General features: G+C 46.3%; 1 protein-coding gene across 1 annotated transcript; it reads left to right on the top strand.

Moving 5' to 3' along the window:
* On the top strand, positions 1-27,780 carry PNPLA2 (patatin like phospholipase domain containing 2). The gene is made up of 9 exons (XM_017810040.1): positions 1-365; positions 13,699-13,931; positions 14,097-14,162; positions 17,908-18,117; positions 19,036-19,096; positions 19,908-20,075; positions 20,488-20,620; positions 21,401-21,523; positions 22,328-27,780. Exons 1-9 carry the CDS (start codon positions 179-181, stop codon positions 22,590-22,592), a joined length of 1,446 nt encoding a protein of 481 aa, XP_017665529.1. The 5' UTR covers positions 1-178; the 3' UTR covers positions 22,593-27,780.
* Positions 27,781-27,864: the final 84 nt, after the last annotated feature.

A 27,864-nucleotide genomic window follows, 5' to 3' on the forward strand; every position in this document is an offset into this window, starting at 1 on the left:
TCGTAAGACAGCGGCAAATCTTGCCGTGTTCCAGCTCCTTTAGCCCGGCAGCAGCGCCTCCCGCATCTCCTGCCTGTCCTAAGGCGGTGCGAGAAGAGACCCGCGACTTCCCCTCCCGCCGCGGCTGCCCCCGCTGCTCCCCGCACGGCCCCCCCGCCTCCCGCGGGGCGCGGAGGCCATGTTCCCGCCGGACTCCACCTGGAATATCTCCTTCGCCGGCTGCGGCTTCCTAGGGGTGTACCACATCGGGGTGGCCAGCTGCCTGCAGGAGCATGCCCCCTTCCTCGTCGCCAACGCCAAGAAGGTGTACGGCGCCTCGGCCGGGGCGCTCACCGCCACCGCCCTCGTCAGCGGCGCCTGCCTCGGTAAGCGCGGGGCGAGCCCGGCGCTCCTTCGCCTCTTCTCTCGCTGTTGCTAATTTCTTAATTACTGAGTGGCGAGGGGGGTGTGTGTGCGTGGAAATAGCTCTGCGCCCTCCTGCTCCCGAAATGCGAGCGGCGCTTTGTTTTTAAGACCTTTTACCCCTAGCACACCCTCCTCCCCCCTGCACTCTTCCCCCGGTCCCTGACGGGTGGTTGAGGTCAAGGAGGCCCCGACAGTAGGAAGTCGGCGCAGGGGTCCCGGTTCTGACATACACACAAACACACCCCCACCCCTCATGTAATGTGAGCTTGTTGGGCTCGCTTCGTGGGTTTGGCTTGCTTGGGTGTAGGTCTGGCGAGGTTCTTGGTGAGAAGAGGAGCCTCTTGCCATGTGGGCACCAGCTCTTGGTGGCCGCAAACGGGAGGCAAAGCATCTGGAGGTGGAGACACAGAGCACCTGTGTACAGGTGAGAGTCGGACAGCATCTCTGAGTAGGGCATCTTTTAATCTACATGTTTATTTCTGGAAGAGGGTTATTCCTTAGGGTATTGGGCACTGAGGAATTCTCTTGCCCTCTGCAAGAGCTAGGTCTCCAGTTCAGATAGGTGTTATCTCTGTTTTCAAGTCACAGAATAAACCTTAAAAAGTTATCTCTTAAGCAGACACACAGTGTAGAGTGTCCCTGTGTTTGGGGAACAGCTGAAGAAAATGGTCTGTGGTGCCTCCTGGCTTTTTGTTGTTTTGCATATGGGGGGAAGTCAACAAACACATGATAGAGTCTGTACTTGGAAGCTTTTATGTTGAGAATACAAATGCAGAAAAGTATCTTAAGCTTGAAAGGGAAATGTGGTGTCAGAGAATCAGGTATACCTATATAGTCTCAGAATTCTGAGCCTCTTCTAGAGCCGAGGGAAGCCAGAGCTGTCTACTGCTTGAAGTCCTCTCACTTTGATGGCAGGTGTTTTTCCACAGCACTTCCTTTTCTTTGGAGACAGGTAGAGTTTTGAGATGTAGCCTTCGTGCAGCACAAGTTAGCTTTTTCTGTGCAGTTAGGTTTAAAATTTTCTTTCCTGACTACTTTGTTTACAGATATGCCCAATGAAGCGCAACTGTAACTTCTGGAGCCTGATGGGAAGCTTTTAACAGCTGTTCAGACCCCCATCTGAGGTCTCAAAAGCTGTAATAATGCCATGGTGCCAGCTTTTATTGTGGACAAGGGAAAAGGCCTCCCCTAATCCCTTCTTGTGTAGAGATCTGTTTACAGATAGCTGCCAGGGGTTTGGTTGCTTTAATTACTGTTGCTTCTATTGAAGAGGTGACTGCCCAATTAGTTCCCTAAGGGGGTGGTCCCCGTGCCACTCGAAGGTGTGGCACAAGTGTGAGACAGGCTGATGGTAGTGCCCAAATCCTCTGCCTTGCTCAAGTGCTGAGTAAGCCTGTTATCATGTCTACCTTGCCCTTGCTATTTATATGTCCAGAACGTCCACAGAGTGCCAGGGATTGCCCTAAGGTACCTCGGGGAGGCACCCAGCCTGGTAGAGAGCTTTCTGTGAATTGGAATAGATTTTCCCACTCCCTATGAGGTACTGTGGGTGGCCCCTCAGTTAGGGGCCACCTTTTAGGAGGCAGCACTCACCTACCTTCTGAAGGAGGGCAAACTGTGATGCTTAAAGCTAGCCAGGGCTTGGATCTTGGGTGTTCAAGTTCAATCTTCAGTCTGATGTTTTTAAAATAGTTTTCTTCTGACTCACCTATGTGACTGGCATATACCTTGGGTGGAGAGCAGCTCTAAGGCCACAGAGTGGACTTCTGAAAGTAAAAGCAAATGGGGTGCGTGGCTGGCACATGGTATTCCTGCACTTTGTCCATATCATAAACCCTCTTGACAGTGCAGCTTCCAGGCAGAGGTCCAGAGGTTAGAATGAAATCATAGGGGGAAAAGGGGACAGGGCAGAAGGTACAGCTGAGCCTGCACTAGGAGAGCAGTTCAATCTAGTAGAGGCTCTTGTAGGGTCCGAAGTATGTGTGTCTGCTATGCGGCTGTTTTCTGCTTGAGAACAGGTGCTATAGCCCATGGGCTTTGAATCTTATGGAAACTGCTACCCTGCACTGTCTGTTGCCCTGTCCATCAAACTGGAATGCTAAATAGTGTCCCTTGATGGATGATAAGCAGAAGGGAATTTTGCAGAAGCTTTGCTTATTTGGCTGTGTGTAGGTAAGGTTAGGGCCTTCATGCCTGTGTACCTGGCTGCGAACAGAATGAGACTCTACTGTGCAAAGACAAATACTTCCTGGGGAGGAGTGAAAAAACTCGTTCCTTTGGGTTTTTATTTGGCTCCAATCTTTTTGAGAACCTGATCAGAGAGAAAAGAAATTTTCCTTGACTTCAGTGTGTAAGATCCCACTTACTGGTTTCTTTTCGAGTTTTTTCCTTCTGGCCTCTGCATCTGTTCAGCTTACCTCTGAACTCATTCTGCATTCTTCCTGAATTAAGATCACGCTGTCATCATTTGTGTAGGGCAGGAAGGCTTTGCTGTGGGCTAATGTTGAACTGAAAGCCCTGACTAAAGGATCTGCAGCCTTGGGAGCACACTGTGAGCTTCAAAGGCGCATTTGAGAATGCCAAATAAAGAACACTGGGCATGCATATTAGTTAGGCAGGGGAGTTTATATTTATATAAGAGGTATTTACGGTCTGATATGACCTCGCCTAGCTCTTGATAAGCACTTTACCATTAAGTTGTAGAGATCTTGGATTTGTTGTCCGGGGCTACAGGAGTGGCATTGTCCTGCATCTGAAGTGCTCTCTCCAGCTTTGAGGTTCTTCTGTTTGCTGACGTGAAAAAGCATTGCTGTTTTTCCACTAGAATAATCTGTGCGGCTATCAGGGTTTATTGAGCAAAGTCTCATGTGTTTACATGTTACTTGACTGTGCACACTGCAGTGTTGTAGCTTCATACTCCAGTGAATCACTTCTTGCCTCAAGGGTTTTCTGGAAAATGGCCTCCTGTCACACCTGTGTCTTCTCTTGGGGCTGTTGGAGTCTATCACACCAGGAAATGCACCTGTATGTGCCAGGCAAGTGAAAAGTTCTTTTGTGCTGGCTTTGCAGTCTCCTTATGCATGCCTCAAATCCTGCAGCTTTTCACAAATTAGGCCTGGAGCTCTGAGGATGGTTACCTGTCTATATAAATCCTTAAGTCACTGGCCTGGATGAGGAAAACTGGCTTATGTGACATGACAAGACTGTTCTTCTTCAGTCACAAGGAATGCTAAAATGCAACCACTGTTGGATTCTTAAAGCTTTAATACTGAGTAGAGAATATATTTTTAAGAGTCTTGAATCATCTCATATTGGTGAGCTGTATGGGATTTGTGTGCCTGCTTTGAGAGTGTAGCAACGTGGATGAATGATGGGATATGAAGCTGTAGTCACTGAAAAGCTGTCTTTGAGCTGATGCTAAGGTCCCAGCCTGTGCTTCTGACTCATAGTTAACCAACAGCATCTCGATTGTCTGTGTGGCGTGTGAACATTGTCCTACACAGCTTTCTGTGGGTGAGTTGGAACTGCTGAATTGCTTCTATTTTGGGGGGAAGAGGTGGGTTCTGCTGTCAAAGGCAAAACTGGCTTTCAAACCCCCATGTGGAAGTTAGCTGTTCTCCTAAAGCGTGACAAAGTTGGCAGAAAATGATAAAGCAAGATGAGGGGATGCTTCCAGTATTAAGAATACAGAAGGGCCATAGATCTGCTAGGCTGAGTAATGTTGTTTGAGATGTTCTGTGGAGAGCTCTTCCTGGGTTGTTTACAGGGTTTAGTTATTTAATTATTTTTAACTGGTATCTTAGGGCCAGGGCTCTATCTCAGGCTTGACCTGAGATGAAGTAACAGTATTTGACATTAAGATTTGCTTGTCAGCTGTCACCATGTGACCACCAGGAAATACCCCAAAGAACTGTAGAGACTTTTTCCATGGGGTAGAAGGGGGAAAAAAACCCCCAACCAACCAAAAACAACAACAACAAAAACCCAACCACCTGTTGAAACAGAGATAATTAGCAACAGCAGCATCTTAAATGTTGTGCTTCTGCAGTTTGATTATGTGCACACAAAGCCTTAAGGACTGGTCATGGAGATTTTTTGTGTGTGTTTGTGTAGTCTTAATACCAAATCCCAGATTGAGAGAGGGAAATAAACCATCTTAAGAGTCTATGGAGTCCTCAGAGCAATGCCAGTTTATGCTGGTCAAAGCATGAATCACGATGCTTAATCCTAGGGGAAGTATATGTGATGCTGTCTTGTGTGAAGGGAGTATGAATCTCCCCAGGGACACAAAGCACAGCTTCGTAGCATCTGGGGCATCTCAAAAACTCCAGTCCCTCCCTTGAAAGGAGATGGTCACTTGTATCTCCTGCAGAAGCCTTACCTGGGGAAAAAGTTGTGGAGCTCAGTAGCTACAGCCCAGTCAATGGAAGGAGGAATACCCTTATGTATATACATGGAGATGTGAATGTAATTCATGGGGGCAGGGTGTGGATTCAGGCTGCCATAGTTATAAAGTTGGAGTCCTGTTTGAGAGTGAGCTGTCAAATCAGAGGGAGTTAAACTGATTTCTTTAGCCCAGTGTTCCTACACCGTTGTGATGGTAAAATAAGGGAACAAACTAAGCATTTAACTATTAGCCATACTTCTGCACACAGAGTTCATTCCTTGTGTGTGAACTTCAGGTGGACATGGCTGCATCTGTCCTGCTGTAAATGTCTGGGTGCTGCTCAGCCTCATAGGAAGGGTCAAGCAGAGGCTCTTCCCTTGAGGGGTCTGTGCAACCCTTTGTGAGTAACTCCCATCCTGCTCACGCAGTTGTTTTCAGAACCCAAGTCATCTTGTTGCCTGGGAGTTGTGGCTTGGGGATCACTGCTGATATCTGTGGAAGAAAGGTAGCAAGAGTTTCCAGGTATTCTTGTCATGGCTCCTAAGGTATGCAGCTTTTACCTTGGGGTCTAACCAAAGCTGCTCCAACAAAATGAGATTATTTCTAGAGCAAAGTGTGCGTGCCCCTCTGCTTTGGGACAAAGCTTCCCATTCTCACTTCCTTGCTGGAGCCTGCCCTGCTCATGGGTGGGCTAGTGGGGAAGAGATTGGGGTGTAAGGTGACACTGACCATGCCTGTGTGCGATGGCAGGGCAGAGCGGGCACAGCAGGCAGTGTGCTTGCAGGTGCACGGGGAGGTGCTTGGCATGGATTGGAGCAGTTGGCCGGCCGTGCAAGCATGAGAGCTGGGCATGATGCAGGCTGAGAGCCAGCGGAGGACTTAGGGGCTGTTCTTTTCACTCTGCGTCGGGGTTTTAGCAGCCAGGCAAGTGTAAGGAGGGAAAGGACAGGGAGAAAGACAGGCTGTTCTCTGTGTGGCAGAGGTAACCATGCCTGGTATCTCTGGACGTGAAACAATTGCCACCTGGAAGCACACAGGAAAGCATTCAGTGGGGATTAGGCTGAAAGCCACCAAAAGCTGTGTGTGGGCCTTGCTTTCGTGTTGGTGAGCCGGCTGAGGGCAATGGCTGGTGTGTGATAAAGCTGAAGGGCTGCTGGAGTGGCAGCTCTTTCTTTAAAGTGGAAATAGAAATGATGACTGCTTACTTTACCTCTTGTCTTTGTGGATCTGTGGTGCCTGGCAAAGGTACTTTCAGGCCCTGATCTCTTTCCAAAACATCTTTCCTCTGGTGAAGTGGAAGAAGTGCAATTTTCTCTAGGGGGGTGTGCGTGTGGTACTATCCTGCAAACTGACCCTGAGAAGCGAATATGGAATGTGTGTGTAACATTGTGCACATGGGTGAGGCTTGATCTTTCTGCACTGGTTCCTGTTCAGAATAACAGTGACTAGAGCATTTGTGTTAGTTGTTTTCACTCAGGTGAATAAAGTTGAGAGTTGGATGTGGTTCCACTTTTGTCTCTGTGCAAGCCAGAGGAGAAATGTAATTTCTCATCATTACAACTTTTTTTTTGGTCTGTTTCTTCCCTCCACTAACTTTCTCTGGATGAGTACTTGTTTTTAAAAAAATTACCTCAAACTCAGCACTGCTATGGTTGAAAGTGAGCAGCAAGGATCTGAGCTGCACTTTCCTCTTACTCTTTTCTTGTCATACCAAGCAATTTGAGTTGCACTATAGCATTGATGGGATTGATGGATGGATGAGGGCGGAACACAGCTTTCAGTACAGCTTGCCTGGGGTCCTGAGCAACTTTTCCTTTTCATGCACTGTTATGCCATTTAATTTCTCTCTAATGGTATGAACAGAAATGCAGTGTTAAGCCTCGTATTAGGGAATTACAGTAGAGGAAGATTAGGCTAGTGGGGGATTGCTGTTGTGGCTGTGACAGATGATCCTGGCTATCTGCCTGAACTGAGTTGCCTCCTGGCCTTCCTGTTGATTGTTTCTCAGTAGCAGCTGCTCTCTTTTCTGATTTGTGTTGCAAAAATAAGTGCTTCTGTCCTGACCACAGAAACAAAGCAAGTCTCAGCTTGCAGAACAGCAGTCGCCTGGTGAGGCTTTGGTGTGCCAACACAACAACAAGTTCAGTGCAAAGGTTTAGCTGGAGACATAATCAAGCCTGGCAGCTCTTGAGCCTGCTCTCCCAAAGCCTGTTTGCTTCTGCACAAAGCAGAAGTGAGGTGTGAATGGTGCAGCTGCACTTTGGCTTGCATGGGGGTCCTACCCTGTAGGTGCTGGTGGATGGACAGGCAGGAGACAGTCACTGTGGGCTGCCTGGTGAGCTGCTCAGTGCAAGAGGTAAAAACCCTGGCAACTTAAAAGCAGATCTTCTCCTTATGCACCCCATATCCAGCACGTGGCAATAGTTCTGATTAATCTGTTAAGTGGGATCTAGAGCACACAAAATAACAATCTCTTGACTCAAAGGGGAAAAATATCTCCTTTTGGTTTGACTTTATTTAACAGATGAAGTGACTGACAGCTTTCTTCTTTTTTCCCAAATTTTAGTTGAAATAGAAAAATGTGTTGGGAACAAACACATTAGTAAGAGGGAGGCTGCTGGTTGTGAATTAGTTGCAGGTGATCTGGGTTTACTTAGCCTTCTTGCTGCAGACTGTGTCTTGGACTAAACACAGTTTGTATTTAGACTTTGCAATGCTGAGCAGTAAGAATCTGAGCCAGAAAGTGGTGTGGGCTGAGCCCTTCCTTCAGCATCCGCCTCTGGCTGCAAGAGCTGGCCCTACTTGAAAAGCTGTCTCTTCCTCTCGGTTCTGGTTTGCACCAGCCCCACCCCTAAGGTCGGAATAGGCATTGCTTCCCATAGTCTGATAGGGATCCCTAGGAGTTATTCTAATAGCATATGTGTCAGTGCCCCTCACTCCTGAGCAAAGGGGAGAAAGACCATTATGTACAGCTGGTGGCCAGGCTTTCTAAGAAATCTCCTTTGCAAAAATCATTTGTTTGTACTCTGAAGTCAAATCCCTGTACATAACCCCTGATGAGAAGGGTTACCTGCCACAGGGAACAGCTGGTCAAACAGTAGGGCTGCCTGAAGACTGTGTGGGTGGGGCTGTGGGGGGAGTTGTGTTTGCCTCCTACGTATCACCAAAAGTAAAAATAAAAGCTTCCTTCCTGTATCTCTTATCTGGAACCAAGTGGACTGAACTGTTTCTTATCTTATGGCAAAATAGTTGGAGAGAAGGATTAAGTGAAAACCTTTAAATAAATACAAATTAAATTAATATACCTCAGAACAACAAAAATTAGGGAAGTCCCAGAAGAACAGCTTGTTCTGGTACATGGTGTGTCTCAATATTACTGCCATACAGGAAGATGAATGCAGATGTGGAAACAATTGGTGCCCTTAAGGGCTTCACTGCCAACTGCCACCCCCAGCCTCAAATGTTTAAAAATGAGTGGTTTGTCTTTGTGTTAATTAGTGGCAGTTTTACAACTTCTGGCGAGTTCCACTCCCAATGCTTTTAGGCATTTGTCCAAGGTTTCAGACTGAAATTAAAGAGCTGTCTGCAGTGGTGGGGTACACCTGTCACCTGAGTATGTCTTATAAGGGAGAATTGTAAGACATTGCTCTTTACTTCCTGCTGGCATGGATTTGTCTTTGGACCCTCCTTTGACATCCATTCAGCTTCTCTGATAGGCCCTTGCAGAACCTCTTTGGTTAGGTTCCCATTCAGGACAAGTTGGCCTTTGTTCAGCTCAGCTGAAATGCTGTCTGGTTCTTGCTCTCTTGGGACAATGAGTGGAAACAGGGTTGCTTCAGTGTGCATGTGGGAAGAGGAACAGAAGTCGACCCAGGCATGGGATCTTTGACAAACTGAGGTCACTGCCCACAAGAATTGGGGTTGTCCTTGGGTCACTGGCACATTGCTGTGCACTGCTCCTTGGGGTGAACAAACAGGCCCTTTCTGATTATCTGAGTTACCTGTGAGGAAACATCCATTAAAGTTGTCTGTTAATCATTTTCCAGATGTCAGCTTGCAAGCTTTTTTTTGGTGCCTCTTGTTTACAGCTTTGCATTTTTTGGGCTGGTGACAGGCCTGTGTTATCATTAAGACTGTATCATCTCCTGGGAGAGGCCAGGCAGGAAAGCAGGTGTATTGCTTACTTTTGGTACTCAGAGAAGAGGCAAATGCAGGAGCTGTGCATGCTGAGTTGGAGCAGCTTGAGGATTTGTGCCCAGGAAGAATGTGGGACAGCTCTCCTGAAACCTGTGCTCACCATTAGAGACTGAGTTTTAGCTCTTTCAGGGATGAGGTACAGGAACAGCTGAAGTAGCAAGGGATACGCAACCAAGATGCATTAACCTTGGGGAAGATCATGATAGTAAATTCCTACTGACTCATCCTAGTTCTAAATTCAGGTCTGCACTGGGATCTACCAATGGGAAATACAAGAACTCCAATGATGCTCAGCAACCCTCTGAGTTGAAAGCTGTGCGAAGGTTGTAGCCGGGGACTCTTACAGGGAGCATCTGTGCTGAGTATCACACAAACATCACTGGAACAGACAGCTGAGCAGAACTTAAACAGCTCTGGAATGAGGTTCCTGGTTACAGTACACAGGAGCTGACTCCTGTCCTGAAAATCTTACAGTAAAAATAGATCCATAGATCATGCAATCCCAAACTAACAAGGCATGGGCCTGTCAGGGTGCTGGGGGAATACCAAAACCACCTGTGCTTCCTTCTGCTCGTTGGCTTCTTTTCAAAGCTCTTGGTGTGTCTGGCCAGTCTGGAGCCTTACCTGGGTAATGGGACTGAGGAGGGTGCGTCCTGTGTTCCTGATGTGTCGGAAGGAGTCCATTTGAATTCTTGTTGGTGTTGAATGAGAAGCAGGTTTAGTGAGGATCCGCACAGTTTCCTGCCTGCCCTGGCAGTCCAGACAAGTTATTGCATCTGCAGTCTGGGGTGTGACCTCTCTGTCCGAGCCTCCTGCCAGCAGGGATGGGAGATGCTGTCCCTGCATCCATCAACTGTGTGCCATCCTCTGCTCTCCATCCCCATTGGAGAGCCTTTCCTTTAAGTTTGCATCCTGTTTACTGCTGCAGTAGCCAGGGAGCAGGAATGTCCCTGGTGCAGAGGGTGATCTTTGTGCTGACATGGAGCTCTCCCAGAGGGAATTGCAGTGTCATGGTTGAGCTGCTGGGTAGAATATCCAGTGCCCCTCTCCCTCTTCAGCCTGTTTTTTCTGCTCCTATTTTTGTCGATGTCTTAGGCTTTTTTTTCCACTTGAAATACTTTGTGGGTCGTTTGTCATTTTGCTGGCTGGCAAGTGGATGTCAATGTGATCTAATGTCAACAGCAGACCATCATGATGCCCTTAGTGCAAAAGCCCTGCTGCTGAAGATGTGGGTCTGAAGAGGCCCTTCTTCCCCACTTGTCCCCTCTCCTGCCGTGTGGTGTTTAAGCTTTGCAATGGTCCTCATCCTTGCACACTGCACAGGCTTGAAGGAGCCTTTCTGTTTTATTCCAGAGCTTTTAGGTGCAGTTAAGGGTCTTTCCCACTGCCTGGCAAGCATCAGTTTTAGGTGATTGATCTTCAGATCTTCTGTTCTAGAGGCAAAGTAACAGTTCTTTAAGGGAACGATCTTGCTTTGTCAACAAGCTAATGTGAAGCTGGCTTGACATAGCTTAAAAATGAAATGTGAACTAGCAACTGCCTTCAGACTTTTCCCATGGGTGAGAGTATCTTGCCTCTTGTAGCCACTGCAGATCACCAGCAGAGAGGGAGCTGCTGGCTTCCCTTGCCTGGCAAGGGACGTGTTGGGGTGTTTCAGGACACAACTGTGTGATGTTCCTTTGCGTCATCACAACTGAAATTCAGATAAGGACAATAGCCCTGCAATACTTGGGTTCACATATAGAGACACCCACTGGGGCAGTGATGGGGGCAAGGACAAAGAGGGATATGGTTTTTTCTAATGAAAATGAAATATTACACATATCTAAATTTTTGAGGAATATTGCCTTAGTAAATCTGTATAGGGAGAAGTGTTGAATTAATGGGTTGGTGTGAAAAGAATGAAATATTTTCTCACCAAGCACTACCAACTACTAGGGATTGCCTCTGCCCCTCGGTAGATACCTCAATAAGGAAATATAAATTTAGTTTTTTCCCTGTGTCCTAAATCACCAGATCCATCAAAAACCATGGGAAACTTTTCTGTGGACTGGATTGGCACTGAACTAGTCCTAGTAATAATTGACAGCTTGTGGCTGACCCCTGTATGAATTGTTTCTCTTGACCACCTCTCATTCAGCTGTTCCTTCCAGGAGGCTGCGAGCAGAATTTGAGCTGGTTTTCCTGAAATAGTACTTCTGGTAGTAACAGGATCAAAACACTGTCACCTCTTCTCTGTCCTCCCAAATGTATTTCCAAGAGGGCTTGTCATCTGTCATGGATCTTGGCTATATAAACTTGTCTTCTTTGGCTGAACCCTCAGCTATCCTTATTTCCAGGAAAGCTGGTGGTGCCACAGGTTACCCTGTGCCAGTCTCTTCCCACAGAACCATTCCACACTCAGCTTGGGTTCAAGTGAGCCAGCAAGTCCAACAGAATGATAGATGTCCTTAAACAAAAATACCTCAAAGCTCCTGTGGGTATGCATGTATGCACATGTATATAAAGGAACCCAAAACAACAAACACCCAGAAAGTATTCAAAGAATGAAATTGGTAATTAGCAGTAATTCTTACTTTGTTCTCTTGGGTGTGAAATGATGATAGAGTAGGCAACTGCAACTGAAGTCTGCCCTCAAATGCTGAGACAGTCTGTTTCCTGGCATAGTTGGGACTTTTCTCTTTTGTTTTTCTTAAATAAAAACTTCCAGCTCACATTTTTGCTCAAACAGTCATAAGCTCAATTTAATTACAGTTGTTTTCAGTATTGCTTTCAAGTCTTTCTGCACATTGAGATGCCAAGCCTGAAAGGATCCTTTTCTAAGCACCATCCCTTGGGTGACACCTCCCCTTACTCTCCCCCCAGCATGACCTCTGCACATAGGGTGTCTCCCCTCAGCTGCATGCTCAACACCCACCCTCACACTGAGTTTTTCAGCTAAGCCAGCAATTCCCTGCAATGCACTCAGTGCAGAGGAGTTTCCTGGGGTCATGTGGCCAAGGTGCTGGGATGGGTTTTGTTCAGGTTTTGGCTCTTTTGCAGTTTCTTTGTGTCTTTCCTCCCCTTGTCTGATGTGAAAGGTGTCTAAAGGGAGCATTATGAGTGCTAATGTCATGGTGCTTATAAAGTGTGATTTCTGTGAGGCTGACTTCCTTTGCGTTGGGAAGGATGTTGAACCATGTGGCTACTAACTGGAACAGGCTGGGCTCAATGGCTTACTGCTAATTGAGTAAGTAAGAACAGAATTAGACTGCTAAACATTGCTCTAGGACTGAAGACTGGGATTATAGTGCTAAATATTGCTTCAGAGGAGGGAACTTTGGCTTTTCTGCTAAGTTGCTACCTCACAGTGCCTAAAAATCCTGACCTCAGAGTCTCTGGTCGTGGTCAAAGGTCCAGTTCTCTGCGTGCTTTAGCTACTGGTGTTGATGGGTTTCCTAAGCACAGAATCACGTTCCCAGGCTGCATTGATGGAAAACATACTGCTGGCACACGTGTATTGCAAAAGAGTGGGATGTGTCAACATAGCATTGAGGGTGTTGCTCTTATCTTGTTGTATTTATTAACCTGGGTCTAACTTGAGTTCTTTCATTCTGCTGCCTCCCTTCTGCAACTGAAAGACTGGATGGGAGAGCGAAATGGAGGGACTTCCAGTTGGCTTGAACTGATAGTCTTTCATCTTTCTCCAGGAACTGACCTTCTGTTTGATTGGAGAGAAATCTTCATTTGTGAAAGCATCTCTCGTTTCTCCTGGTTTTTTTTAATTATTCTCACATGTATATTCCTGACACTGCTGCGAGTGCAGCAATTATCTGGTACTTAGAGGAACTGTTGTATCTCACCATGACTAGGAGATGTGTTTGGAAGCAGCAGTTAGTGTGTGCAAAGGGCAACATGCTGGACGTTGAGGGTTTGGCTTAGGTTGATATTTTTGTTTCCTCCCATCCCTTCTTTCCCACTGGAGAACTCTGCACTTGCCAGATCAGGCTCCTAGGGACTGTGAGATAATGGGCTTAGCAGATGCCTTCCCTTTTGTGCTGTTTGTCACTGTGTGAAAGGGTAAAGCAAGTGTGCTTTCATGAGTCCTGCTTCCCATCGGGGCCTATTTTAGTGCTGTGGAATTGGACACAGTAAGTCACAGAGTCCCTAAAATCCTTAATGGAGCTTTAGTCCATCTTTCCTGAGATGTGGCATTTCACAGCAGAATTGGGATCACTTTAGCTGGAAAGCACCAATGTTCCTGTTTACTGGCACTTTTGCTTAGCTTTGACTTTTTTTCTCCCCATCAAGAGAAACATGGTTTCTAGAAAGGTTTTAGTGGATTTAGCCATAAGCTCAAAGCTATTAAAGTATCTGCCTTGTTTCCTTTCTTTAGTCTGTTTTCACCAGCCCTGCACTGGCCAGTGAAACAGGATCTAAGAAAAGGTGTGAGGCCTTCACCAGATGCATGTCATCTTCCCTGACTTTGTAAAACATACATGAGAGAAGGGTAGCTCTTTGTGATGGGGGAGTGTAAGGGCCAAGACAGCAAAATTCCATGACTTCTGTAATACCACCTGTAACAGCCTTTTGGTTTGAGTTGTATATCAACCAGTGGGGAGAAACCTCTGAGTAAAGCTGGGAATGAGGCTTTTCCATGCTTAGTTTTGTAAAGGAGAAGACTGGTTTTGCTAGGATTTCATGGTGCATTTGTCTTCCTCTTGTTGCAGGTGAGGCTGGTGCCAGCATTATTCGGGTGTCAAAAGAAGCCCGGAAGAGGTTCTTGGGCCCACTCCATCCCTCTTTCAACTTGGTGAAGACCATTCGGATCTGTCTGTCTAAGACCGTGCCAGAGAATGGGCATGAGGTTGCAGCAGGACGTTTGGGTATTTCCCTGACACGGGTCTCCGATGGAGAAAATGTGATACTTTCGGACTTCAATTCCAAGGAGGAACTGATCCAGGTGAATGAAAACTTACTGCAGAGGGCTAGGCAGAAATGCCTTGATCTTCAAATGTCCTTAGTATTGGAGTATAATTGTCAGCACATGGCAGTGTGATGTTCTGGGAAGAGTAATAGTTTCAGTAGGCTTTGTGATTCTTAAATTCTGGATCTCTTTCTCCCTCAGGCCTGTGTCTGCAGCACCTTTATCCCCGTCTACTGTGGGCTGATACCTCCAACTTTGCGTGGAGTGGTAAGTAAGACTTAGGGTGGTCCTTCATTAAATCACATAATAATGAATAAGAAGGCAGAAATGCTGATACTCAGTTTTGGCAATCTTATTGCTTGTGTGCTGGCAGCATTTAGCCTGAAGAGACATGAGAACTTCCCAAATAAACAGTTTACAATAGTGGAAGTTTCTTTCCACTGCTGCCCACAGTTGGCTATAAACGGATTTAACATGATAGTAATATATAGCAGTGTGGGTGAGGGCTGGCTGCCTTAGCAGATGGTTCTCATGGCTGCATGGTACAGTGCTCTCCATCACTGAGGCTCCAGCCATCTGCATGTGGAAAGAACTTGGGTCTCGGATAGAAGTCACGAGTGTTATCCCTCTAACATGTGCCTGACACTTTCTGTGGGATTTTAACTAGTGGTATGGATACCAGCCCTCTTTCCCATGGAGTTCTTCCTGTCCTTTCCCTGACAATAATGCTCTGCTGCCTGCCAGAGCTTTCTTTAAGTCCTGTCCAATGCTGTCCAAGAGCAACTTCTCCCGCTGTGTTTGCATGTTAGAAATGAAGGCGTTTGAAAGCTGTGCGGAGCTGGAGCATTTATGAATATTGCAGAAAGGGCTTTAAGGGCCTCTGCTGAGCTTGCACTCCTCTGTGCTACATAGGTTAATGTACAGGTTAAAAGGCAGGGGTTTTGTGAACTAAATAGTCAAAAGGAGAGGGAGAACTGCTGTTAAAGTATGTGTGCCCTGGTTTCTCAAAAGTGACCTGACCAAAATGCCTCTGTCAGAGCACAGCATCAAATCTGCTTCCACTGCTACCTGTGTCCTAAGAGCGAGGTCTGTTTTGCTCCTGCATAATACACAACTTGGCTGTTTTTGTCTTGTGTAAACATGCTGGGCAGGGAAATGACCTGGAAGAGATGTCCAATGTCCAGCCCTTCAGAGGTGACAGAATCAGTAATGGTTTGGTATTTGCTCAGCAGCTGCAGGCAGGGCTTCTTCTCCATAGCTGGTGGAAGCATAGCAGTGGCTCTTGCCTTACACCTCTTTGAGGCTAATTGAGGTCAGCGTGGATCAGGCAAAAATCTCAACATTCCAAAACTCTGTACAGCATTGGGATTTCTGGAATGTGCAGCTGCCCTGGCACATGGAGGGATGACTTCTCATGGGGAAAGGTGGGGAGGGAATATGAGATGAAGAAATTCCTACCTCTTCCCCAGAAAAGCATGGCTCTGAAGGGGGTTCCTGACAAGGGAAAAGGTTAAATTGGGTTGGGTATGAGCTTGGGAAATGGTTTTGAAACAGGACTGCATGGTTCCTAGCTTGCCTGTAGTGACTGTATTTGCCACGAGATAAGCCGACAGGTCTGGCATAAGGACCAGTTTTCAAGGTGACAGGACTGTGTGCAAGGTACAAAATCTATATTCTGCCTTCCTCCTAATTTTTTTCCAGTGTTCACTTCTCTGAGGTCTGGTAGCGCCATGGAGTGGATGATGGGGATGGGTGGGGGAGGAAAAAAAATTCTTAAATACTGAGGAGCGGAAGGGTCAGTAACTGACCTGCCAACACATGCTGTAGCTGTGAACTGTCTGCAGCACATGAGTGAGAACCACTACCAAGGGTCACAAAGCTGATTGTCAGATTATGTGAGTGAGGGGGCCCTGTGCATGGGAGGACACAGTAAGGGAATGGAAGTGGGCACCCCAGTCCACAAACCATCCCCTAAAGCTGCTGCTCGTGCCTGCAAGCAATTGGTGGTTCCAGCCTGTGGCTCTGAGCTGTTTGGGGTTTTGTGGGAGACTGGAGAGTGGTTAGGCTTGGGTTGCTGGAGGCTCAGGCAAATCCAGAGAAGTGGTAGCTGAGCTTTACTAAGGAATGGTAATCAGCATTGCTTGGGAAGTGGTGGACCAAAGAGTAGGGTGTGCATGTGTACTCCTGAATTTCTGTGGAGTGAGAAGGCTTTGCCTGTCAGCCTTATTGTAGTTGAGCCTTTTTTCTAATGGCATCCGTGCACTCATGCTGCCACCCTCAGGGAAACATGTCTTTCTGCATCCTTAGTGCAAAACTAGTGTTGTCCAAGTGGCCAAAACACTTAACCTCCTTTTTCTTTAAAGAAAGTGGAATGCTGCCTGCTTTGCTCTGTCCTCTTCCCACTCAGCCTGTCATGATCTCATCCTTGCAGAGGGAGTCAGCCAGATGTCTCCAGCTCTAGCTGTGTCTAGTCTGACTTTCAGTGGAGCAGCTTTGGGGAAAGAATGGCAATGACAGTTGGCTGTGGTTGCTTTTGGCTTAGGGAACACCACTTGCCACTTTAGAAGGAGGAGAGGGTTCAACTGATTGTTGGCACCTCTGTTGTCTGGAAAGCATCCTGTAAGCAAGCTAAGTGTTACAGTTTCTGAGAGGGTGTACTCATCCTTCAGTTTAATCTAGCCTGTCCTTCCACATTCTTCACTGTCCAAATCCAGGTGGATTCCTATAGCTGAATTTGACTGCTTTCAGACTAAGAGCCTGCAAACTGCTCCCCAGGCTCAGATGAGCTGCTTGGAGAGTTCTCTGTCTTGTCTGCCATCCAGAGCAAGAGAGAACAAATTGCAAAGCACCCTCCAGGCAACACATCTAGTGTTTTCTTAGGCACTGTGCAGCAGAAGGCTGTTAGTGGTCAGTCTGCCTGAGACAACAGGAACCAGGATGCAGAATGGAGCACCTCCTTTCCCAGTCAGCATTTCCATGCTCTGCCTGGGTTTAGACATACCAGCTCAGCTCATCACCCATCAGAGAGCTGAAAGATGTTACAGCTCCTACCTATGGGACTGTGTAGCCCCTGTATAATGATTTGTGTTTGAACCTGTCCAAAGGGAAGGAATCCAGGCAGTAAATGGCAGGATCAACTCTGATACAAAACTGACAGGACTCTTCTGTAATTGAGGTTTGCAAGAGCTGGAGTTGTTGCTGTGCAAAGGTCTCAAACTTCCTGCTCTTTTGGCTTGACCAACATCCCTTTGCTTTTAGGTTTTGCATGTTGCTTACTCTGCCAAATTCCTGTGATAGGGATTGACTTGCTCAGCTCCTTGTGCAATTATAGGTTCCAACGAATATTTTGAGAACATGCTACTGGGGTTGCCCTTCCTGCAAGGGTAACACAAATGTGCTTATGGTATATAAGTACAGAACATTCTCTGATAAGAGGGTTCCTGTTAAGAGCAAAACCCAAGTCCCATGTGCTCTGTTATCACACCACAGCAAGTTGATTCCCAATGTGTATGCATGTGTTGGAATTGCTGCTTGATAAGCCTGCTACCAACAAATCAGTTGTTTTCACTCTTAGGTAACAAGCCTTCTGCCAGTGGGGACTTGTGTTGGAGCTTATGCACTTTAAACACAAGTGAAAAATGGCACAATGTCACAGTGTGACAGCTTAGATCAGTGCTAATTTGCACTGCAGGTGGTTGTTGGTGTGTATTATTATTTAATTGGACAGTAGTCAAACCCCATAGGAGATGAAAGTCAGCAGTCACACAAGTGAATATGCTTTTCTTATTGAATACTTACAACCAACACAGTCAACCATAGGAGGAAAAGCACATAGCAAAAGGAGATTATAGGCAACACAGCTATGCTGTCACTCATTTTGACTCCTCCAGTGCTGGTGGATGTACTCCATACTCTTCCCATGTTGTTGGCACAAATAGGAAGAGGGATACAGTAAAAAAGCTGCTTGATCAGTTAGGAGAATGAAGATTGCTGCCTTTTGTCTTGATTTCAGAGATACGTTGATGGAGGGATTTCTGACAATTTGCCACAATATGAGCTGAAGAACACAATCACAGTGTCTCCATTCTCAGGAGAGAGTGATATCTGTCCACGGGACAGTTCCACAAACATGCATGAGCTGAGAGTCACCAATACAAGCATCCAGTTCAACCTTCGCAACCTCTACCGCCTCTCAAAGGCCTTGTTTCCTCCAGAGCCACAGGTGAGTTTCCTGGATACACCAGAAGTTGGGGAACAGTACGTAGGCACTGGCTCTGCTTGCACTTTAGCAGAAGAACATTCCAGACACTGTTAGTTTTGTATCTTCTGTTTGTCTGGTTTTTAATTTTGACATTATCGACCCAGTGACTTGGCAAACCTTGAGTACCTGTACAAAGTCATATAGATGGATTGATTTGCTTTTGCTACTAGAATATCTGGAATTTAGGGGGTAGCAGTTGCTTGGGAAGTATACCCATGTTGATCTCTTTAGAGTAGAGCTGGCAAGAAATCAGGCTCACTTTAGACAAAGATGTATCAGCCATCAGAACCAATGTGCACTTGAGGATGTTTTAAGGTCAAGATGGAATTGCTAGCCTGAAGCCAGTGCCTGTCTCCTAAAAAGTGCAAGTGGAGCAGGTGGCACTGCAAACAGCTTTGTGTGCTTCTGAGGAAATGTTAATGCCAGAGAGCCCTACATTTGGGCATAATAAGCATGCATTCATGTGCTGAATTACTTGAGCAAGTTTGTTCCCACCCCCTCTCTAGTCTTAGACAGTGGCAAACACAGTGGCCCTTCCTGGCATCTGCAGGTATTCTGGGCTTCTTGTTGGAGTGACTGGCTGAAGGTTGCCCACAGCTGCATCAGTTCTGAGTGGGTGGCTGCAGCTCCTAAGCTCATACTTAGGTAGGATTCCAGGTGTCCCTTCCAATCTAAATTATCTTGTGATTCCCATATCCATTGTATTCATGTTATACCTCCCAGTCCTGCTCAAAGCCTGGGAAGACCTGGCAAGAATGAGACTTGTTCTTGGGATAGCTCAGGAGTCAGGAGAATTCCTCTAAAGCCAGCATTGAGCTGGGTGTTTTCTCTGCTCAGCCAATTTCCAAATGATTTACTCTTCCCTTCCTCTGCCCACAGGTGCTGCGGGATATGTGCAAGCAGGGCTATCGGGATGCACTGCACTTCCTGAAGAAGAATGGTAAAGCACTGGGTGTTGTAGGGTGGACTGACTTGCCTGTTCTGTGCCAGGCTTGGTGCCTTGGCTTTGAGGGTAGTCGACTGTGCATATGAAAGGCAGAAGTGCAGAACTGAACTGTGCCTCAGATACTGGGATATGGAATTTCCATTAATAAGGCTATTTTAGCTCTTCAGGAAGCAGAGGTGGAGTAGTCACCTTTGCATTTGCCAGCACAGTTGTTGGGCACCAACCAGTGCCATTTGGACCTCCTGCAGATACCCTGCTCCTTTGCACATGCAGCTGGGCTATGTGTAATGCTGCCCTCAGCAGCCCCGATAAAGTGCTGCTGTGTCGCTGCTGTCATGTACCAGCCCTGGGCTCTTGCCTCCAGCTGCTGTAGCGGTAGGTGTGTGCTTGCTGCCACCTCGTGTCCATAGACAGTGGATCAGGCACTTTCTGCTCCCAGATTTGAACCGGAATAACTGGGATAACAACGGTCATACAGCTCTGTGTGTGGATTGTGCTGCAGGAGGAAAATCTTGCCTGCAAGATTGGTGACTGGCAGATTTGAGTAAGAAAACTCTGCCAAACAGCACTCTGCAGAATGTAAAGGGGAAATGTGAGAATTTCTGGTGGGGAAAGAGAGAATTATCTTATAACAGCAAGGTTTCTAGCTCACTGTGGTAAGCATTACAGACGACAGAAGCTAAAGAGGCTGGGTAAGGCCTCAGCCTCAGGGGAATTAGGCTGAAGGGAGGACTAATACTCTAAAGGCCAAGCAAGGCAGGACAGCCAGTTTGAATCCTTCTTAAGGTATGACTTCTCTTTTCAGGTCTCCTTCATCGTCCAAGTCCTGCTGGTCCTCTTCTTGCCATAGAAGCTCCCCCAGGAGAGAAGAAAGAGGAAGAAACAGAAGCTGAGGACCAACTAGAGGAAAATACTGCCCTTGCTGTTGTTGAAGAGCACATCTTCGAACACTTGCCTCCCAGACTGAACCAAGGTATAATTCAAAGGATTCAGAGGATCACTGGAATGTGTAGTTATTGCTTATGGCTGGACTTGGCCATACCCAGGGACCAGACCAGCACCTGTTGATGGTTAGATAGGATTGGGGATCTCTTAGATGAAGTTGTAGCTTGCCCTATCAGGGCTGGATTGGGAGAGGTTGACTCTTTTGACAGTGTTCTGCATGGTAAGGAGAGGAGGGAATCCTGTTGCTTGCTGCTCTGGAGTCTGACAGAGCTAAAAGCTGTTGTTCTCAGCTGTGCTCAGGGAATCACTAACCTGAGCAATACTTCCTTAAGATAGAGAAGGTGGCGAGGGGAGACCTCAGGCTGGGTAACTTCTGGGGTGTGACAAGGAAAGAGATAGACCTATTACGGGGATTCAGCCATATTTTCTTCTGCCTTCAGCTCTTCTGGAGGCTTGTGCTGAAAGAAGAAGTTTCTTGACTGGCCTCACCAACATGCTGCCTGTACGCGTGGCCACGGCGATGATGGTGCCCTATATGCTGCCTCTGGAGTCTGCAGTTTCCTTCACTGTCAGGTAAACCTTCAGCTGGTCCCTCAGCAGGGCTCTTCCCAGTGCAGAAAAGTGTCTGATATAGCTGGTGGAGCATGAATGGACAAAGAGTAGGATCCTCTCTAATTATGGAGTGCCAGAGTTCCTGGGGATGGAGTTCCCAACAATTACCAGACATAGGGGAAAAAAAACCCCAACCCCCCAAAAAAACAAACCACACAGAAAAACCAAGAACCCACAACTTTTCCTATCTTCCTGCATCATTTAGTTACAGCCAATACTTCCAGCGTGAAGGAAGATGGCTGTGTGCTGGAACTTGCCCTAGAAAATGGTGGTAAATTTTTGAACCTTGAGAGAAACTTCTGATCTGGGAGTGCAGGAATGAAATTAGGAACCACACAAGAGGTAGTTTCCCTTTGGAGTGAGGGGTAGAGTAGTCCCAACCATTTCCAGCTCTATTCATACACAGCTGGGAAGACAGATTTGTCAGGCTTGTTCTTAGTATGAAGTATCCTATGAAAAGTTGCACAAACTATCTCCTTACAGATAGAAAGGCTAGAGAAAAACACTTTCCAAATCTGAAATTGGATGAAAAATATAGAAAGTGCAGACAGAAAATGTAAAGAATAATCTTCTGGGCTATTCTCAACCTTCACAGCTTCTCCCCCTTAATTCTATGAACGGTAGTGTAAATGCCTCAACACATTTGTCACTAAAAATAATTGAGCAGAGGCAAAACTGGCATTCTTTTCATCCTGGTCCTTTATGTGGTGCAGCTAACGGTTGTCTCCGGTCTCTTTACAGGCTGCTGGAATGGCTCCCAGATATTCCTGAGGATATTAGATGGATGAGAGAGCAGATTATTGAAATCTGCAACTACTTTGTGAAGAAAGCTAAGAAGAAACTGGGCAGCCATCTTTCAGCCAGGTATGGCTGCTTTCCTTCACAGCACTGTTATGGACGAGTCCTCCTTTCACCTTTGAATTCTAGATATTCAACTCCTTTGGAGCAGAGCAAGTAAGGCACAAATTGACCAGAAGGATTTACCGCCCAACTTGAAATGTAAATCTGGTCCATGGCCTCTTGCCTTCTGATAGACTCAGCACAAGGTCTCCTTCCTTCTTCCCATTATAGGGCAGACCCTGTAATGAAGCTGTCACTTTAGCAATAAGGCAGAAGACGTAAGTCTGATTAAAATAGCGTTCTAGTTTATTGTATGCTCCCTATAGAAGACAGAGGTGCTTGTCTTTGTGGCATTTTCTGGCCCAGGGTCCCCCAAAAGTCCCTTCCAAGAAGTACTTGTGTTCAAACGACCTCTTCTGTCTCAAGATCTCAGCCTGGTTTAGGGTGGGGAGGCAATGCGGTGGCTAAGAAACAACAGTTTCCAAACGAGACAGTGCTTTGGGTCTGTGTGTGTTTCTGTGCTTATGAACTGAATGCCCTGCAACAGCCCATGGCTTGAGGCTGTGGCAAGACTGTTGTGTGAGTGAAGGTAGGAAGAGATCAGAGTGGTAGGCAGAGGGTCCTGGCTGTGATTTGGATCCTAGTACAAGGGTGTGATTCTTATCCACAAGAGCTGAGTTGTGAGGAGGAAAACAGGCGCACACACACAGACTTCTGACTACAGTCATGCAGTGGTAGTAGGAAATAGGGTTGTGCTTCTGGAGCTCTGGTCTGGTACCTGCTCAAGCCTTCCCATGTACTGATCCTTTGCATGTATTTGTCTTTCAGGCTTTACTATCACCTCGAGCTTGGAGGGCCCCAGAGCCTGCCAATTCCTTCCTCGCCACCTTGTGGTGAAGCACTGCCCGTGTGGATGAGAAGCACTCGTTCCGTGTCTGATGTCATGATGAAGTGGGAGGAGTACCAGCGCCAGCTCATGCTGGGCTTACTCTGCATCAATGTGGACATGCAGGCCTCCCTCTTCCCTCGGGAAGGGTTGCAGATCAAGCTTCCACCTCTAGACTGTGCAAAAGAGTGCCTGCCACTCTTCTGATCCTGCTGCCGTGAGGGGATGAGGGTGGGTGGGAAGGGGAGCGGACACCGGGTGGGACCAGTCTCATCCCTCAGCAGCAGGCTGCCCTGTGCTTCTGAATATGCTGCAAAGGGGACTTCCCCAGGATAGAGACTGGTGGAATTGACTGTAGCCATTTGTTGCCCACTGGGCCAGGCAAGGGATCTCTGTGTTCAAAGGCACACACAGGCTGATACCTTGTTCTAGACTTGCATTGAGGCCTGGCCATTGCCTGTGGCCAGGCTGATGCTGACTCAGCTGGGCTCTCCCAAATAGTGCACTTTGAATTGCCGTTGGCTTTTTACCGCAAAATAATCAGGATGTAGATGACGCTCTCAAGTTCATACAGCTTTTAGCTTCCTTTGTTTTTCAGAGCATGTGTCTCGGTTCTTTTCCTTAAATCATCTGGCATCCCTTAGCTCTTTGTGCTACTGAAAGATGAAGTAGCCTCTTGCCAAACCAATTTTTCTCGTGGCTTCCAAATCTCCTCTTGAGTTTCTTCTTTGCTGAAACCATGTCCTTTCCTTTCTCTCCTAACTGCATCCACACTGGAAGCCAGAGCTGGCCCTGCTGCAGACTGCACTGGAACTGGAAAAGTGTAGAAAAGTTATGTATTTTCCATGATTCATGTTGTAATGGTCTCTCCCTTTTTGACTTTTGTACTCAAGGAACTGCTGCAACTTGAACTCTGAGTGTTAAGTAAGTCATTGAGCTTATTTAAAGAAGTAATTGACAGATTTTTTTTTTTCCCAGGGAAATGTTAAATTTGAGGCTCCATTCCTCTCAGTGGGAATGGAATTAGTGTGGGTTTGCCCTGGAAAACCTTAGCCTGACTATCTCAGGGTTAGCTTAGCAGCTGAAGCAATGTGAAGTGCTTGTAGGAAGGTGAGATTGTGCAGGGCATGTTATTTTTGAGAGGCTTGTGGTGGAGTATCACAGCAAGTGCTGGGGAAGTGGCTGCCTCTGATAGGGGTTGGTTGGGCTTTGCTCCTTAAGGGACTGTACAACTGAGGGAAATTCCAAGTGGGTGATACAGAATGGATCTCCTGCCAAACTGAGGCTTCTATCTGTTTTTTGCTCAAGAAGTTTGGTTTTTGAGGCTTTGAAGTGAGAAGGATTTAGGCTTGTAGCTACACCAGCCTCACAGCTTGCTCATCTTGTGTTGTGGCTCACAGGTACAGCTCTGCAGCTGGCAATTGCAGGAGCACAGAAGTGAAGTGACGGGACTGTTGATGCACGTGCAGCCCACTTGGAACTGGCTACTCCTTGTCTTGCCCCTTAAAAGACCAGTGCTAGTGGGTCTGTAGCAGGGCAGGACTGTGCCTTGTAAGGCACTGCCTTCTCAGCGGTGGTCTGGTCGTGACTTGCTGTGTAGAAGTATGAACTTCCCTGTTCTTCACAGGGTGAGACATGGCTTCCTGCAGGGATTGCATGTATTTAAGCTTAAGTCTTCACACCGTGACACAAACCCAGCTCCTGGTATCTCTTTCTGCAGCTTGTCCAGCTACACGAGGCGTCTTCTACCTCTCCCAGCAGAAACAGCGTGCAACTGGCCAAAGCAAACATATGCTGTCTTTGCTGGGGAGCAGGACAGGGTATCTGAAGCTGATTACATAGCCTATACCTGGAATAGTGATTTATAATTTATAGACTCTGTTTTGCACCTTAGATTTAGAAAGGGAAAATAACACCAGAAGCTCTACTAACAGCTGGAGAAAGTAGCAAATCTGCTCCATCGTGTCTACATGAACAGTGTGGGTGAGGTGGTGGGTGCTGTTTCCTATCAGCACAATTGTGCACTGGGCATGGGTTTGGTGTTTGTGTGGAGATTCTGATAAGCATTGGGACTTTTCAGTAGTGGCTGTTCCAAGCTGGGAGGCAATGGAGTGAGCAGCTGTGGTGCTGCCCAGGAGGTGCCAGTGCAAGTATGAACTTGTGACTCTAGATTATTACCCCACTGCCCTTTCTGGATATAACCTACCTATGTAACACAAGGGCCTGCATAGCCTATAAAGTGGGCCTGCATTTACACAGTCAGATTTAGTCTTAAGCTTTGCATAGTTAAGTCAATTAGGGAACAGGGAAGTTGCTACAGGAAGAGGAAAAAAATGGGAGGATTCTGAAATCAGAATAGGAATATTGGATTACAAAACAAGTAAATCTTGTGATTGTCCAAAGCCTGCAGAAAAAACGTACTGCTAGATCTATGTAACTAATGGAAGTGAACCAGCAACAAGCTACTGTCACTTAGTGGGAGCAGATGAATTTGATGAAATTTGGAATTGAGAAAAGGTGTTCATTTTGTGGTCAGATTCCTTTTCTTCCACTGTTTTGGACTACCTTTCGGGGAATGGCTGCACACCGGCTTAGTTTGCCAAAGGCATATCTCTTGTCCCTAATGCATACAGAGCAACTGGCAAGAACACATGGATATTTAGTGGCAAGAAATTAAGGCATTTTATCTGAAGCAAAACATCTGAGAGGGACAAAGCTGCATAAGGAAAATGCTGTGTTTATAAGCTGCTGCCCTTTTGACTCTGCCTTTTTTGTGTTAATATATGGGTGGAGAAAATGATGCAACTATTTTTTTTTTTTTATCCCTTCTTCCTGGACTGGTAAAACCACTGAGTGATTATGTAAACCACTAAACTATGAAACAAAATATTCTTGCCAACAGAGTGTGCTAAGAAGTTGCAGCTTGGCACCCTTGTCCCTTGGATTTCCTCTGTTTGCCTTTTGCATCAGAACTGACTGGTCTGGTGCTGACTGGGCTGATGCCACTTCTTCCAGTGCTTTGACCCAGAAGGCTTGCAGGTTCTGGTTCATGTATTTCAAGAGACTAAAAAGGCCTGAGTTTTGTTTTGTATTTCACCTCATCTGGAGTATAGTTTATGATAGTAACTTCTGAAAGAGAAACTTTTGTACACTTCAAACTGTAACCACAAACCAAAGCCTGGCTTTAAATATAAAGGTCTAACTTTCACAAGGAAATTCCTGTTTTTCCTATGCTAATTTGCAGGGTGTGAAGGGATACTGGGAAAGCACCACTCTGTATTAACCCTTTCTTTGCCTGTTTTTGTTGCCCAAGTGATAAAATGGCTGTCGAGCGATAGCTTGTTGGCTCTGATAAAGGAACTGCAGGCCTGTAAAAAATACCTCAAACTACCCTCATCTTTCTTTTGAGAAGTTTCACCCATTTGCTTGAAATTCTTGCTGCTTGATCATCACAGATAATAAAGGATGAAGGAAGTAGGGAAGATCACCTTGTCCACTGATACAGAAAAAGAGTTATAGCAGCTTTTGAAGAAATAGCTTTTTGTTATGCAGTACTGCCTTATCTAGATGAGACCTCACTCTTTTTGAAATCTCTGGAAACCTTGTGGTAGAGTCTGGATTAGATATGGAGGTGTTTATTGTGATAATGCTAACTGAAATTCTTCAAAACTTTGTTCTGTGTGTACCTCATGGCATGCAAAGTTGTCTTCTGGGCAGACACTGCTTATTAACCTACACTCGCCAAGTTCACAGGAACAAGGTCATCTGTAGCAGTCAGTCCCTTCTTCAGCAAAACGTGTGGCTGGGCAGCCAATCAGGGGGTTGCCAGGGCTTATCTGCTCTCCAGTATATGGTGGGAGAGAGGTCAGGTTCCTGGACCAAAAGTTCATGCAGTCCATGTCCAATTATCCTTATATCATTCGCTGGACTCCTGCAGGAGTCCCAACCCTTGCTGTTTTCACTGTTTCACATAAAGGGTCTGTGCATTCAGGAATCCACTTTTTTTTCTCCTTCCTGTGTTATTACTTGCTGCTTTTAACAAGGCTAATGGTGAACTTCTTGTGCATCTAACTAGCCCCTAACCTGCACAACACTGTAGAGTTGTTTTGTGTACAACAGTCCATACCTATGACATGGTCTGTAACCCAAAATTAGTGTGTAGGATGTTGGGTTTGGTTTGCTGCCTGCCCTACTGCTAATACTGTTAACAAGCTGATTTTTCAAGGGACAGGAGAAAATACTGACCACCATGTATAGCACCTAGAATTGTTTTCTCATGGTTTCTTGGAGGGCTGTGTACCTGCAACACTCAGACCAGAGAATAAAAGAGAATCTGCTGTCTGACAGCACTGGGGTGTTCCTAGTACTTGTATATTTCCCAGTGGTTTTGTTAATTTTTAAAAATTAATCTAGTAATTCAATACTTTCTTTGAGAGAAGAGCTCTCACTTTTGCCAAAGTGGTTTGGGAGAAATACCTGAAACTGTATGTTTTTTCCCTTAAGGGTCCATTTCTGCTAAACATGCTAGATGTGGTGGGTGGCAGGGCTGTGCGTTGCCAAAGTCAGAGGGCCTTCCGAACAGTTTTCTCAAGCTTAGTTTCTGTTTTTCCCTTAAATCGATGAGAGAACGGACCATCTCACTTGGCTGCCATGTCAGCCAGCTTGTTTGTGCCAAACACACCCTGTGCCTTTACAGTGGGCTCTGGCCTGCCTGCCCTCTGTGCCCCTGCGGTGTCTGCCTTTCTGAGCGCAGCAGTACTTGCTCCCCTCTGCTCTGCCTCCTTCCCCTTGCCTACTGGTGGGATGTTGCTCCATTTCCACACTGCAGGCAGCTCTACTGGGACAGCCTCCAACTGCATCCATCTTGCTCTGTGGATCCACATCAGCCCTCCTGCACAGAGTGGGGAGGAGACCTCTAGTTCCAAATAGAAGACTTGGAAATGTAACCTTGAGATAAATTCCTCTTTCTTCTGGGGTTTTCTCTTGCTCTTGAAAACAGCATCTAAAACAGCTGTTTGAGCTAAATGTGTCCTGGGACTCCACTGCTGCCACTGAGTTTCAGAAGACCCTTAAGCACACAATACAGGTGGAGATCCTGTGGAAATTACTGATGTCAGAGCAGCAACCAGACCAGCAATAGCATACACAAGTCACATATTTTCACGGCAATGTCACTAAGTAATGTTCACAGTCACTTTAAAAGTTCAGTATTAAATTGTTGATGCTTTTTTTTTCTCTCCCGTTTCTATTTTCTAATGTTTTGCTGAAGAAAATGTAACTATTTATTTTGGCAGAAATATATCTTCTAATAAAAACTTTCTCAATATATTTACCTGGCTGTGGTAGATTGTCTTGCTATTTAAAGGTTTATTAAATACTTTTTGAATGCACTGTATGATGTGGGTTTGTTTTGCTAGGGCCCCCACCCTTCAAATTCATCTCAGGGTAAACATTTATCATCATGTGATGAATGGGGCAT

The sequence above is a fragment of the Lepidothrix coronata genome, unplaced genomic scaffold, assembly GCF_001604755.1.
Source record: "Lepidothrix coronata isolate B3197 unplaced genomic scaffold, Lepidothrix_coronata-1.0 Scaffold1, whole genome shotgun sequence".
Lineage (NCBI taxonomy): Eukaryota > Metazoa > Chordata > Aves > Passeriformes > Pipridae > Lepidothrix > Lepidothrix coronata.

What these genes read in the sequence shown, in the direction of transcription:
- PNPLA2 (XM_017810040.1), top strand. Translation starts at nt 179, where the DNA reads ATGTTCCCGCCGGACTCCACCTGGAATATCTCCTTCGCCGGCTGCGGC. An exon ending in CTCCAACTTTGCGTGGAGTG is followed by an intron (nt 14,163 to 17,907) that starts GTAAGTAAGACT and finishes TCTTGATTTCAG; the next exon opens with AGATACGTTGATGGAGGGAT. An exon ending in GCAGTTTCCTTCACTGTCAG is followed by an intron (nt 20,621 to 21,400) that starts GTAAACCTTCAG and finishes GTCTCTTTACAG; the next exon opens with GCTGCTGGAATGGCTCCCAG.